The 14898-nt window shown below is 37.2% G+C and overlaps 2 protein-coding genes across 2 annotated transcripts; both read right to left on the bottom strand.

Moving 5' to 3' along the window:
• Positions 1–489: 489 nt before the first annotated feature.
• Positions 490–1359, bottom strand: LOC113341429 (F-box/kelch-repeat protein At3g06240-like). The gene has a single exon (XM_026586306.1). The coding sequence runs from the start codon at positions 1357–1359 to the stop codon at positions 490–492; it is 870 nt and encodes a 289-aa protein (XP_026442091.1).
• Positions 1360–1594: 235 nt separating this feature from the next.
• On the bottom strand, positions 1595–6653 carry LOC113341464 (probable inactive ATP-dependent zinc metalloprotease FTSHI 2, chloroplastic). The gene is made up of 11 exons (XM_026586338.1): positions 5061–6653; positions 4645–4817; positions 4421–4522; positions 4166–4330; positions 3907–4047; positions 3153–3311; positions 2969–3054; positions 2636–2714; positions 2371–2493; positions 2213–2269; positions 1595–2109 (listed from the first exon to the last, which is right to left on the bottom strand). The coding sequence occupies exons 1-11, from the start codon at positions 6385–6387 to the stop codon at positions 1894–1896; spliced, it is 2628 nt and encodes an 875-aa protein (XP_026442123.1). The 5' UTR covers positions 6388–6653; the 3' UTR covers positions 1595–1893.
• Between the last annotated feature and the right edge of the window lie 8245 nt (positions 6654–14898).

Here is a 14898-nt window from a genome sequence, read left to right as displayed (position 1 = left end):
AAATGACTTCAAAAAGCTAAATAAAACTTACCAGTTTCCAACAGTTGATTCATCCACTAATTGCTGCCATATTCACTGCTATCTGTCTCCTCAATTCCCACGATTCCCTGTGACTTCAGTATTTCTGCCTTTTCTTCTCCTAATTCTTTCTATGAAACTAAGGTATGCTTGTGTCGAAATACTTGACGAGATATCACACTAAAATTAACAAGGTTTTCCCAGGTTGAAGTTGATGTGAGAAATACTTTGATAGTGCCTTCATCGTAACGTAAAACGATGCTGCCATCCTCCATAAAGGCGAATGGTTCGCTTTGCTCAAGACTAGTAGCTTTACTCCAACCCCATAACTGGTGTTCTTCCTGTTCTTTCATTACAAGATTATTACTCTTCTTCGTTAACAGCCATACATCATGAAAGTTACGCCCTTCAAAAGTTTGACAAACAGCATAATATAAAATCCCACAAGAAACCCCTAACACAATAAAATCATCACCCATCGTCACCACTATCATCATCGGTCTCCGTAAGCATAGGAGGTGGCGGAATACGGTCACGAAACTTTTCATTGGCCTGATCGAATACCAGAACCATTCGTCCTATAGAATCCCTCCAATGAAGACATTCATTCAGAAACACACCATGTGTTTGCTCAGGATGTGCGTAAAATCTAAAACCAAAATCAAACTTTCCAACATGTCTCCATCCTTTACCACTTCCCACAGCGTACTCCTCGACCTCTACGGAATTAAGTGCTCCCCGTACTGTGTAAATCCTAACAACTTTGTATTCATTAGTGGAAGCAAGGTAACCAAATCCACATGCCTCATGAAAATGTTCAATTGATTTTAAACCTTTGGTCTCATATTCTGGAAAAGTTTTAAATTCTGGAAGAACAACGTATTCTTTTGTCACTGGATTGAAAACAATAGCAGGTCCTCTAGTATCAGGTATATCAGGTTGAGCTCCATACATACAAACCAAACCATTTAACGAACCAATAATGATGTAAGCTTCACATTTAGTTCTGAAAATGATTTTTCTGTAAATGGGTTTCACATAATTCCAATCCTCAATATCATTAAATTCAAAATATGAAAGATGGTTATTACGATCATAATCATCATCATCATCATCTGATTTCAAGTAAACATATCTTAACTTACCTGATTCAGTTGAATCCGGATGATTGAGACGAGACAGATGCATTTGGGGAAATGATGAATGTTGAATGAGATTCATCCATGTTTTGCAGACCAACTTACATTCTAACACTGATTCTGTGGGTAAACGAGTTAAGATATCTGAGATTATCTCTGTTGGGAAGATTTTATTGAAATTCTTCTTCAATCGAGATCCCATTTTTCCGATTCAGGTAGAGAAAATGAATTTCTGGGTTTAAAGAAAATCTAGGGCTTTTGGTTTCTGCGGTCTATATATATTTTATACAGAACAATCGAGATGCGTTCCAGCTTATCAGGTTCTTACACTCAGCATACACTCTTTTATACTGATTGCGGAGGGTTATCGTTGCTTCACCGTGGCATTGTGGCGGTCCCCGGTGGTGCCTTGAGGTAGATTTTGAAAAAATGAGTCAAGACTACAATTTTTGTTTTCCTTGGATTTTATTTTGTTCTTCTTTTTTGATTTTTCCGGTGTCACCGGCTTTCAGTTCCCGCCGTTCAGTGAACTGTTTTCTCGAACAAGATTACAAGAATACAATAGATTGACAGAACAAAAACTAACTCAAATGGCTAAATACAAAACAAAATTTGGTACACTCGGGTTCTGATGTTCATTGATGGTACTCAACGTCTGCTACGAACCTGTTGGTCGTTGTGAAGCTTCATCCTACCAGACTTGATGCCTTTTTGGTGATCTTTTATTTCTTCGGTCTCACATGCTGCTTTGTTGTGATACTTCCATCTGGTGCATCATCTTTTCTTGTAACTTCTTGCGGTTGACAACTCTGATGTCAAGGATAGTAGGTTGGATTGGTTCGAGCGAACCATGTAGGTCCACCAGGCGAAATAATTCCTGTTTTGTAAGAGTTTTCTTCTGGACGAGTTCATCAACCATGACATTCACGAGTGTGCGGTTTCGCTCCAGGATCTTTGATACATTTATTTAAACAAAGACGGGGATCATTATTGGTTAAAGAAATTTAAGCAGGAATAATATAAGGAAAATATGTACAACAGAACCGAGGTTTTACCTCTTTAACGCGTTCATAACAAGTGTTAAGAATCTGCAAGGCCTCCAAATCGATGTCCTGATACATAGATTGGTAATATGTTATGCAATAGGGGATTTAACCAACTAACATTGTTATACAACAGAGTAATATATGGAGAAGAGATGAGTGCAGCATACATCAAGCCGGTCTGCAACCCAAAAATCAGACAGCCCATAATGTTTATCTGTAAGACCACCCAGGACTAAGCTTCGGGCAGCGGACCTGGCATTGTCTCCCGTTTCTGCCCAAATTGTGCTCAACTGAAATATTTGATCATGTTAAATCTTACAAGTGCATCATATTAACACTAAACAGCTACCTTAGCATTACCAAAACGGCATAAGCCTATCAATACAATTTAGTGTAATCTAGTACAAGAGACCAGGAAAGAAGATATCATACCTGATCTTTGCCATACCAAATCTCGTCTGCCGCTCGAGGTGCTAATTGAACAGTAATGTGATCCAGCAAAGATTGTCGACTACATGGAGACATTGTGCAAAATGGCATCTGATGATTAACAACTACTTGAGACAAAAAAAAGTAGCAAAAATAGCCCAAGAAATGTGGCGACTACCCAAATGAAGGGCATGTGCTTCTGGCACACCCCTTCCTGAGGCTGAGAAATGCTCCAGCTACAGCTCTCATTTATTCGATACTACGATTACAATGTCTATCCCCGTATAGCAGAAAGGCAATGGAAGTGCAGTAGTTGGGTCAAAAATGAAATCATACCTAAGCATTCCTTCACTAAATTTCAAATGATCCATCTTCACCCGGACATAACCCATTTCTCTGCCTGCTCTAGGTGAAATGGTGATCTATTAAAATAAAGGATATCAGTTCCTTGCACAAATAGAGAGTTCAGTTTTTCAATTCAAGGAGAAAAGGAAAATATGAGTTGAGTTCAGCCCAGTACAAACTCAACGTTCTTCAGATCTGGAAAGTTCACAGACGCCACAGCCATGGCAACTTCATTGAGAGCTAGTTGCTTCCACATTTCTAGGCTTCTATCCTTTCTATCAAGTGTTCCTCGTTCTTCTATTTGTACAGCTTGTAACAAATCATCTGTTGTAATCTGCACAAGTACTAGATACACTTAACAGAATCTCAGATGGGAAATTGGTAGTATGCAGATTAGGTTCACTACAGCTACATACGTAATTAAGATGAGTCAAGTGTAAAAGCCAAGCAAACAGGACAAGTTTGTACAGTTGGATAACATTAATATATATTCACTAAATGACTAAATCGCCTGTTGGCTAAGGTACACTAAACGATAGCTTGATTAGTTAATCAAAATTAAGAAAATAGTGAAACTCGTGCTTGAAAAATATGGGCCTACAGCTATTTTTCAGTCAGAGAAGAATAAAAAGGGATAAGCAGATACAAGATAATTTTGTTCGTGTTTTAAGGAAATGCAAGTAACTGGCTCTATTCTAGAATATCAACATTCATAACATAATGTGGGTTCCATTGATGTGCACCTCAGATACCTGAAACCTATGCCAACGTACACTGAAAATGCTAAAACATCTGCCGTTCACTAACTTGCATGACCTAGTCAAAATAAGAAGAATCCTACAGTTTCCCTATAACTAGGAAATTTACGAGATCACCACTTCTATATCCTCAAACAGATAAATTTAAATAAGAAAGTAGGTTATATATACCTCAGTTCTTTCGTCACGCATCATATTAATGGCAGCAACCTCAATAATATTTGCTAGCTCAGCTCCCACCATTCCCTCTGCCATACTAGCGACGGCCATATAATCAACATCTTCGGCAATTGGCTTCTTACGAGCATGCACCTGTTAACAGAAAATAATGAGTAACCTTAGCATGGTGAAAAAATAGACAAGAGCTGGTATTATTTATAGTCTTGTACACAAAAGCTTTTTGATTACCGAACTGGAGTGGAGTTGGTACCTTCAGAATCTCAATTCGACCAATTTGGCCAGGCTTGGGGATGTAAATTTTTCGATCAAACCTTCCCGGTCTAACTAGTGCTGGATCAAGGATATCTGGTCTATTTGTGGCTGCGATAGTGATGACATTACCTCTCCCTTCAAACCCATCCAAGCATACAAGGAGCTAAAGTTTTCAGATAAACCAATAAATGTTAAAAACTAATTAGATTTAAAGAAACCAATAGAAGTAGTTCTTCAATATCCTTCTGCTGACCTGATTAAGAGTGGCATCACGCTCTTGTCCACCAGAACCTTTAATTAGACCACGTTCTCTACCAACGGCATCAATTTCATCAATGAAGACAACAGATGGTGCCTAAATAATGGTGCATCAACATCATTTCTACCCAAAATAAGCAATAATGTGACAAGCACAAGGAAAAGATTCCAAACAAAAGTTAAGCAAGGACAAAATTCAGATAAATGAGAATGGCATACATTTTCCCTCGCTTCTTGATATAATGCTCGCACACGAGAAGCACCCACACCAACATATATTTCCACAAACTGAGAAGCGGAAATCGAAAAGAAATTCACCCCAGCCTCACCAGCTACAGCTTTTGCTAACAAAGTTTTCCCTACTCCAGGGGGTCCACAAAGAAGTATACCACCTGAAAGCAACAGATGAACTATCAACATTTTAACTGAAACTAAATGCAGAAGCGACACTAGACTAAATTATCAGCAGCTAACCTGCTAGATGCTACTTTGGTGTACGAATCCTCATAATAAAGAAATGAAAAAACCATTTAACAGATTGTTAATTTTCTATGTCAATACAGGTTCTGCAAGCATTTCCAGTTCCATCTAAAAAAAACATGGTTCTCACTCAATTACGAGCAATGTAATCTGACCTGGTATCTTCACTCCTCTCCTTCTGTACATTTCTCCATGTGTGAAGAACTTCACAACCTCTTCAAGCTCAAGTCGGATTTTCCCAAGCCCGGCAACATCTGTAAACTTCACATCCACACCTCGGTCCTGAAACTGGGGCAATCGTTTATGGCGGGCTCGACGAACACGAGCACCAGATTTCATAAACTGATTTGCCATTTTCATGTAAGGATTTTTATCACCATCCTTACCTTCAACCTCATCCTCTTCACCCTCTGTACCTTCCATCTCCTTCTCTAATCGCCTCATCTTCTGCCTCTCATCCCGGTCGGCTTTCTCAATTTTCAACCTATCCTCGTAATCCTTCTGTTGTTGCCTATAATTCAACACAACAACCCTATAAAACAAGTAAAAGAAGAAAACCCCAAGAAATCCTGCTATGGTCTGATCATGAGCCATATTTGCCCAAACTAAAGCCATTCTTTCATAACTCTCCTTAGACCGACGCAACGATTCCTCTTGCTCTACCCTTCTAATTTCCTTCCTCCTTTCCCTCTCTTCCATCTTCTTCTGCATTCTAAGAGCCTTCTCCATCATCTCCCGTTCATTCTTCACTCTCGCCAACTCAAACTTCTTCCTCATTTGCAACTCTTTCCTCGCCATCTGAATTTCCAGAGCTCGTTTTGACAGTGGCTTTGTCTTCATAAACGACATCACAAACTCCGAAAACTTGTTCACAAATCCTAAATAAGGCGACGGATACTCGGGTTTCTTAACAGGAGGAGTATAAGCATTAACACAAACAGTATCCAATTTCAACTCATCCCATGAATCCCAAAACTTCACGTCTCTTTCCAATGTTGGTAAAACAGTCCTTAAAACCCTAGAATCCTCTAAAACAACTAGAACCGAATCCGGTTTCTGCCTCAAATTCCCCGAAGGCAGCTTAATCAAATGTTTAAGTTTCCCCTCTTGTTTCAAATCCAATATCTCAGTATATGGAATTCTATGACTAACAACGGGCAACCCTTTAGACCATAATTTCAACTCTTCAGGTGATAAGGCTTCTACCTTTTTAGCCGCCCGTTTTGCTGTTTTCGAAGTTTTTACTGCTGCATTTGCAGCTTGTGGTGATAATAATGATGCAGAAATTACTGATAAGGTTACTGAAAATTGAAGTAATTCTAATCCATTTCTCTTCTTTTCTTCATTTTCTGAGTTCTTAGAATTACATGAAATTGATGAACGAATGTAAATGGGTTTTCTATTTCTATGTGTTTTAGGGTTCAGAGTCTTCAATTGATGGAATTGGAATCTTGATGAACTAAGAAAACTGTAACTATCCATGAAAAATGAATTCAAGAAGAATAATAAAGAGGTGGAAATGTGATGGATAATGTTACTTACTTCATTTATTCGCAACTGAAAAGTTGCACAAATTGCTTCCTCAATTTCATCAAGTCTGTTTAAATGGAAGAATTAAGATTAGGGGTTTTATGTGTAATGCCCTAATTTATTTAGGAATGTGGTGATGGTTTGGGAATTTCAGTGAAGTTCGAGAGTATAGTGTAGATATGGGGGAGGGGACGGAGTCTTTCTTTTCGAAGAGAAGAAAAAACTTGGTCCGCAACCGATTTCTTGCCTGGCATTTTTAGGGGCCACCAATAAAACAAAATAGGATCACGCAAACGTATAATGAAGCCATCCCTTATTTCAGATTTCTCGACATGGCTAATATGTCATTTCATAATCGGTAGGCAACACAATAACTGGTAGTTAAAAGAAATAATCGGTAGGAAAATATAGAATCAGTAGATAACGATTATATAATTAGTGTGTGGAAATTTCGGCTAATATGCCTATTATAATCGGTAGTCAAGACCACAATCGGTAGCTAAAAAAAATAATCGGTAGTAAAAGCGACAATCGGTGTATAACGAAAGTTTATATACTTTAGTGTTTGGGAATTTTTTTTGGGTTATTTGGTATTAGAGTGGGAGAAGAGGAAAAGAAAAAGAAGTGAGAGTAAACCCGTTTTTTCTTAAATCCATAACAAACATGGATGGGTATGAAGAAGAATGTGAGAAACATCACGAATAATAAAATGATGTTCACTACCCTTTAGAGAAGATGATTTGGGGTTTTTGTTGAATGATCCAAACTTTTGTCGAGGAGAAGAAGCCCTAGAAGAAAATAAAGAATCGCAGGAGATCGAAGTGAATAATGGATCAAACATACAGGTATGTTGTTAAGAAACTCAAATACTCATTTTGTGTGCGTCTATATGCATTTGTAAACAAGATAAATCGATTTCTGCATAAATCGAATGCCATGAACTACACAGAATCGGTAGATAATGGAGTAACATATCTACCGATTACAAGATAATGTATCTAAAATATCTACAATCAGTAATACTATGTACGTATAAAACTACCGATTATAAAAAAAAAACAAAATTGAAAGTTTTAATTTTTCAAAATCGGGAGTTTTACAAATTTACTGTATACCAATTTTCAAAGTCGCTCTAAATACGAATTTCTCCAAACTTATAATACTTGGTTTGGTTCATCTTTTACAATCGGTAGGTAACTAAAAACACCATTACCTTCGATTATGGTAGTCCACCCAAAAACAAATTTCTCAAAAAATAAAAATTTTGTAATTCTTCATATTTAATAATCGGTAAGTTATAAGTTCATTTATCCTCCGATTATGGTTGTCGCCCTCGAAAAAAAATAACTTAGAAATTTCGAATTTGAGAACCTATAATCAGTTCTACTGTATTCACATTTATCTACCAATTTGATTGTAATCGGGTGTTGTTGAATGAATAATACCTCTGGTTATTCAAGTTTTTTATCCAGTAGCCATGAACTTTTCTATATAAAAATCGGTAGTCTAGGGTTGTACATTACTACCGATTACTTGGTAATCGGTTGTATTGGTCCGTATATTATTTCTGATTATATTATAATCAGTAGTAAACGTTGTATATAGTGCTTTCGATTATTATTTCCTAACTTATTGTAGGCTATTGCAGCGGTTGATAACGATTATTATTTGAGGTCTGATACTTCCGTACATTTATTTTTCCTTTTTCCTACTCATGATTTGGTATACTCATGACTACTCTTTTATTTTTCCTTCAAATAATGTATGTTAAATGCTTATGTTTATGAGGATTATTTTGTTATATGCGCATTTAGTCGTTTGGAAGTAAGGCGGAGGCAAAGGAATGGCTTATCAACAAGGCAAAAGAGAAGATGTGCATGGTAGTTCAGAACAGTTGTGTGAGGGACATTCGGTTTGAAATGATTTGTGAGCGAGGTGGGGAAAAAAAGAGTCACGAGGGAAAGGCTAGTAAGTACGTATGGAAGACGGAAAGGAAATACCGAAGCCATACAAAAAAGATTGGATGCCTATTTAAGATTGTCTTCTATAAGCCCGACGGCAGGGAAGGTAAAGAGTGGAAAATGTCCAAAGTTGCGAATGGTTGTCACAACCACGATGATCTAGATACTCTTATTGGACATGTAATGGTTTCCAAGATAAAACTAAATGAAATGGAGACGGTAAGGTCTATGCGGATCCAAAAAGTGATGGGCCGGTAGACCGACTTTGTTTTACCGCAAGCGCACGGTGTCAAAATAGCACACAATATCTAGCACGGTTCGTTCCCTCAAGGAATGCGAAAACTACTACTAATTAATATCAAGACTTAACTAACCAAAGTTCAATATTTGAGAGATTGTTGTACTAAGAAAATAAGCTAACGAGTAAATAAAAAAATCTTATAAAGATTGTAAATCTAGGATGTGGAAATATTATGGTTACGGATCCGTTGTAGGCTAAAGCTTCACTTATGTCTTTCACAAAGGTCTCATTTGACTCATGTATAATAGCAAACTTAGCTAATACATGGAAGATGTGACAATTAATATTTATCGAAGAATTATCAAAGAATATGTTTGTTCTCAACCTAGAAGGTAGAAATCCGAAGCACTAATCATACAAGGCATAGATAGTCATAGGATAATCTAATCATAGATCACAAAGGTTAGCATTGGAGTATTGTTCTAGAACTCAAGTATGAAATATACATGGAATAAGACATGAAAAACTCATAAAACAATCAACCCATTTTTGAGAAACACAACATTACATTAAGATTTTATTTTTGAAACCATTGTTTGGGAACATAAGTAAACTAGACCTACAAAATCATCTTTCACCCCAGTGAATTTAGCTAGACATAACTTTCTTAAAATCCATTGAAAATGATTAAGGAATAAATTAAGATATGCAAATCGAAAAACAAAGACAAATGCAAAACCTAGTTTCTTCCCTGATTACGGCATATTTCCTAAAGTCCATCTCGCTGGCTATTTATATGCATTGGCATTCTCTTCTCGTGACCGGTACAAGCACCTCCAAATCCCAGTCCAATTGCAAACGCCCATTTCTAATTCAAGCCCTTCTTAAAGTCCGACCACCTGACAACAATTCCTTTCTGCCTGGTTATCTTAATTCAGGCCACTACAACTTTCTCAATCAACTATAACCATCTTAGCCAACCTATATTTCTGGTAAAAAATTCAGATCGAGTACTTGGTAGCTGTAACATCTTCAGTCACGTCCAAACTCTTCATACAACCACTGTTAGCCCACTGAATTGCATTCAACACTCATCTTCTTCCCTCTGTCTTTGTAAATTCAACAACACCCATTTCAGAGATGAGATCTATACAGCCAACACCAAGGCAGTTAATATCGCGTATTGTTCTCGTATCGGCCGGGTTTGATACACCTATATAAAATATAATATCGGTTTTTATCGGTGATACATCATTTAACATGTAATTTCAAATAATTATAAAACCATAATAAAAAATAATAATAATCATACATCACTACCTTTCAAGTTTAACCAATCATACCTTTGATGACATTCCCCTATAGAGAGTGGTTTAACACTAACATCATCTGAGGAAGTATCAGTGGATACTTTAAGTATGTCACCAACAATCATTGCGTTACGATCGCAAATTTCTCAATTGCACGCATGACTTGTGGAAATCCTCTCATTTTGAGGACGTCATGTACAGAGACGTTCCCTTATTAGGAGAATTATACTCAGAGAAATCAGATTTCCCTTTGATAGTGTCTTTGAAATCACTACCTTTCAATGATTGCAATTGGCTCTGTCTTTTAGGAGGTGCAAATTTAAAGCAACTAGTTTTCCACGCTCAAGGTGTGTCTTAAATGGCACACTAGCTACTACATTCAAATCTTCGCAGGGAAGCAACTTGATTTGCAATTTCTGAAGATATCAAATCTTATGCATGTCTTTCATTGCTGAAAACATCAAGATGAGATACATCTTGGTTTATCTTTGTACAAACCAGGATACTTCACGTCGTTTTTCAGGAGATAGCCTTTCCTCCCCCTAACGGTGGGAAGATTTTCTCATCAAATTTGCAAATCTTGTAGTTGAATAGTAACAACAGTGGAATATAGCACGTCTCAAACAGAAAAGATGACAATGGTTACATGAGTAATAAGTTCAGAGTGCATAAGAACATAAAATGTGCTCACATCAATGCCCAAAGCATTACTAGGATGATACAACATCAACGGATGACAAACAAGAGTTTCATTTAAAATCTATATGAGTATAGATACACAGTTACCAACAGGTGAGATGTCGAGTCATTTATGACTACCAGACCATACTTCCATCAACCTAGTTAGTGTCTGCGAAAAATCACTTTCAAGGGGTGGCGCTGCATAACAAGATACCCCCATTAGTTTTGTCACTACGCTTTCACATAAGCATCAAATTTGTGACTGATGCTAAGACTAAGTTTCAAAAGCGTACACAAGGGAGAAAACACTTCAATATGAACTAAGGTCCATATCTGCCAATCATATAAACTTTGTCGATAATTCCTTTGCAAAGGGGGATATCCATCCACATCTATTTCAGTAGCTACTATGAATATTATCGACAACTAGTTATCAATCAGTAATAATGATATTACATCATTCTCTAGAGTATGAGGATATTCTAAACATGCGGATATTCTTCTCCACGGGATATCAACGTAAATTTTATGGACATGCTCCTCGTCAGGAGATATCAACTCACAACTCAAAGAGAATATGGACGTTATCTGATTGGATTGGCATACCTCATATAAGAGGTTTTCGTCTATGCTTCTCAGCATATTTTCAGACGAAACAATCGCTACGATTCCATGGCATGCCTTGCAAGGAACTTAATTTACGCCGAATCAAGCAAGCGCACTCTTGCTATATATAGCAACAGAGTAGTCTCTAACACCTCGGGCATTTTTCGGTGTGAGAATTTAGATGAGACACAATTGTATTTAACCAATGTCGTCGACGATTCTCCACCTGATCCTTAGTCGGGATGTCTCATCAACAGAACATCCAGTTCCGCATTACTCTACCTATCGAGGGAGCAACTGGGTGCAGAAAATAACACGCAACACAGGAGAGGTGACTGATCAGGTTTCCTCTCTCGTTTACTGCCCAGCTGGAATAATATTAAGAATTTACATTTCCATGTAAAATTAACAGTAAACCGTAAACGAATTCTGTGACCATAGACATTATCTCAATATCAATATTAGTCTTGCCAAGACGACCCATAGAGATCAACAACAATGAACGACATTTCAAATGCGCGTATCGTGTCCTTTATGTCACAACGATAGCAGAGCTCTTCCAGGATCAAAGATGGTTATTTACCCAATCATTATGCTATCGTCCCGTATTATTCCACTTCTGGTGGTATGGTGCTCATCAGATTCTTAAACCCGATAACTATTGCAGTTCTCATATTCAAATATATGCCTACCACAATTGTATTTTCCTTCTTTGCAAAAGATAAACTTATTTGCATAGGTACAAGTGCAAATTTAATTCACCAAATTCATGATTTTAGGTAATAGCTTAGGCGACGAGAAGACATGATATTAACCCTCAATATCATTTAAAGAAATGTGGCACTCATTATCGCTCGACTTTTGTATATCTACGAGGCGCAACTAAAATTATGCAGCTCTCGTTGTTGTTATCACAACGTATACAAGTGAAAATTGCACACTAGCTTTTAAAATCTCGTCGATGCATATAATTGGCGCATATTATGCACCCCGTAAAGCAAGATGGAACACATAAGGGTGCAAAATATGTGTCTCTCCTTATGGCTCGCCGCAGCATTTTATACGGTGCATATATCTTCTCTCACTAGTACAAACCTTCACATATGCCACGTTTTTTGGTTTACATCCTAGCCACGTTTTGGGTTATTTGCGTGGCTACTGGTCATCAACATTACTATATCCACGTTTTTTGTTACCTTGTAGCCATAGTGCACCATTTCGTCATGGGTTTAATCATAAACCCATCAACTGTATCCATAGGGAATTATTTGGCCATAGTTTTCAGTCTAATCCCATCACATGTAGCCGTAGATGAGAATACGACCACATTTAAGAATTATATATGTGTCAAATGTATAGGATGGCAATAGACACAATTATCGATCCGTGACGAAAAGATATTTATTTAGCCACTTTTTATTTATGTGTCCATAGTACATGTTTTTTTTTAAATTTACATGTTAGACACGGACACATTTTTAAAAAAACATGACAAAGGATTAACATATCGTTCCTTTGACATCTGACTTAGGTTGCAACTCCGGTTTTAACCCCAAACGCACCAAATCCAATATGGCCTTTAATCCATCTTTTGTATTCCCATTGTGCAGCAACGTTCCAACAAGACTTTGGCCCACATTCTTTTCAACGTGCATGAAGTCAATACAATGTTGGACATCATTATAACGTCAATATCTAAGTAGTCGATGTCATATATTGTACTTGCTCCAGTAAGTGGTTTCCCTACCTTCCTCTTCCTCAACTGAACAGTCGACTTCCTTTGATATTTTTCTGATGCGCTTCATCTTTCCACCTTTTCCAGGTGTAGCCTGCACGTCTTCCAATTGAGTATTCTTCCCCTTATTTCCCCATGGATTCTTTTCCAGGGGTTGATTGAGGTTTTGGATAATATTCCATGATATCTTACCTATGAATGGTTAGATCCATCGTTCTAACGAAGTTTCCGAGTTATAGTAATCAACTCCCGGCCAGGTTTCGAGCTCGGAGCCACTTTCTCGAAGTCGATAGAAAAGGGTTTGTTCGAGGTTTCAGAGAATATTTCATGAAATCTTACCTATGAATGGTTAGATTCATCGTTCTAACGAAGTTTTTGTGTTATAGTAGTCAACTTCCAGCCAGGTTTCGAGATCAGAGCCACTTTCTTTCCTGAAGTTTCCTCAAAATGGTTTGTTTAAGGTTTCAGAGAATATTCCGATAGAATCGATACTGATCTTCTTGGTTTATAATTTGTATGCCGTTATACCACATTTGAAGTTCGAACCGACACTAAGCTTAAAATTTATCGATTTTGATTATGTATCCCGTTAAGTTCGAAGTCTGACCCCTCCAGGAGCTTATTGGTTCATTGTTTGTATGCCATTATAGCACATTTGAAGTTCGAATCGACACTGAGCTTCATAGTTATCGATTTCAATGATGTATCCTTCTAAGTTTGAAGTCTGAACCCGCTCGGAGCTTCTTCGTTCATAGTTTGTATGTCGTTATACCACATTTAAAGTTCGAATCAGCACTGAGCTTCACATGTATCGATTTCGACGATGTATCCTGCTAAGATTGAAGTCCGAACCCTCCCAGAGCTTCTTGGTTCATAGTTTGTATGTTGTCATACCACATTTGAAGTTCGAATCAACACCTAAGCTTCATATTTATCGATTTCGATGATGTATCATGCTAAGTTTGACGTCAGAACCCCCCCGGAGCTTCGTGGCTCATAGTTTTTATACTTTTTGAGTCTACCTGTGTGAACTAAAGCAACTTCATGACCTGCATGACTAGTCGAAATTACTTCATAACCTATGCGACTAGTCGAAATTCAAAACGGAAGCACAAAGAGAAAGCACAAAAACACAAAGAGAAAGCACAGAGAAAACACATTTTTCTTGATCCGTATGATAGTTTTAAATCAAATCTTTACCGTCCAAGTATTTCCACAATACGTATGACCATACCTAATCACAATCTTTACCGTCCAAAGACTTTTATATAAATATTTTTTCTCTTTCTCACTTCACTTCCCTTTCCTCGTCTTCTCATTTGATCTAGTAATCTTCCGCCTCCATCTGGAAAAAAAAAACTAACCTAACCACCACCATTGAGTACCTTCTCAATCTCACTCTCTCAGTGAAAAACTTATTGATGTCGCAGATTAATAGAACTCTCTGTACAAAAACTTTAAATGATGTTTTTGAATCTCAAAGCATCTGTTGATTTTGTAGATATAGGGTTTCAGATTTCTTATTTTCCCCATCAAATCTCTTCAGGTCAATCTTCATCACCACGAACCGGAGAAATAAAGATGAACCCAGCCCTCAAAAGTTCATCTGAAACCTAAACACCACTACCACATCATCTCAACCTTCATCCCCTCGAGAAACCACAAGCTTCTTCTTCTTCTCCCTTCATCTTCTTCTTCTTCACAGTCAGAAGTTGTGATTCACCAGCAACGAGGTAAAATTGATGGTTTATTTTATCATTTTTTCCATCTCTTTACTTGTAATTTTAATTTAAATGGTTTGATTCTGATTTGATTTTGGTATTTTTTTGTGATTTAGGGGTTTTCTGATGATGATGATGATGTAAGAGTTATTAGAGGTTCAATTTGTTTATCTTAAATGTTTTTTTTTACTTATTTTTGATCAATTAT

This window comes from Papaver somniferum, unplaced genomic scaffold, assembly GCF_003573695.1.
Source record: "Papaver somniferum cultivar HN1 unplaced genomic scaffold, ASM357369v1 unplaced-scaffold_29, whole genome shotgun sequence".
Lineage (NCBI taxonomy): Eukaryota > Viridiplantae > Streptophyta > Magnoliopsida > Ranunculales > Papaveraceae > Papaver > Papaver somniferum.
This window is presented reverse-complemented; position numbering and strand designations above follow the sequence as displayed.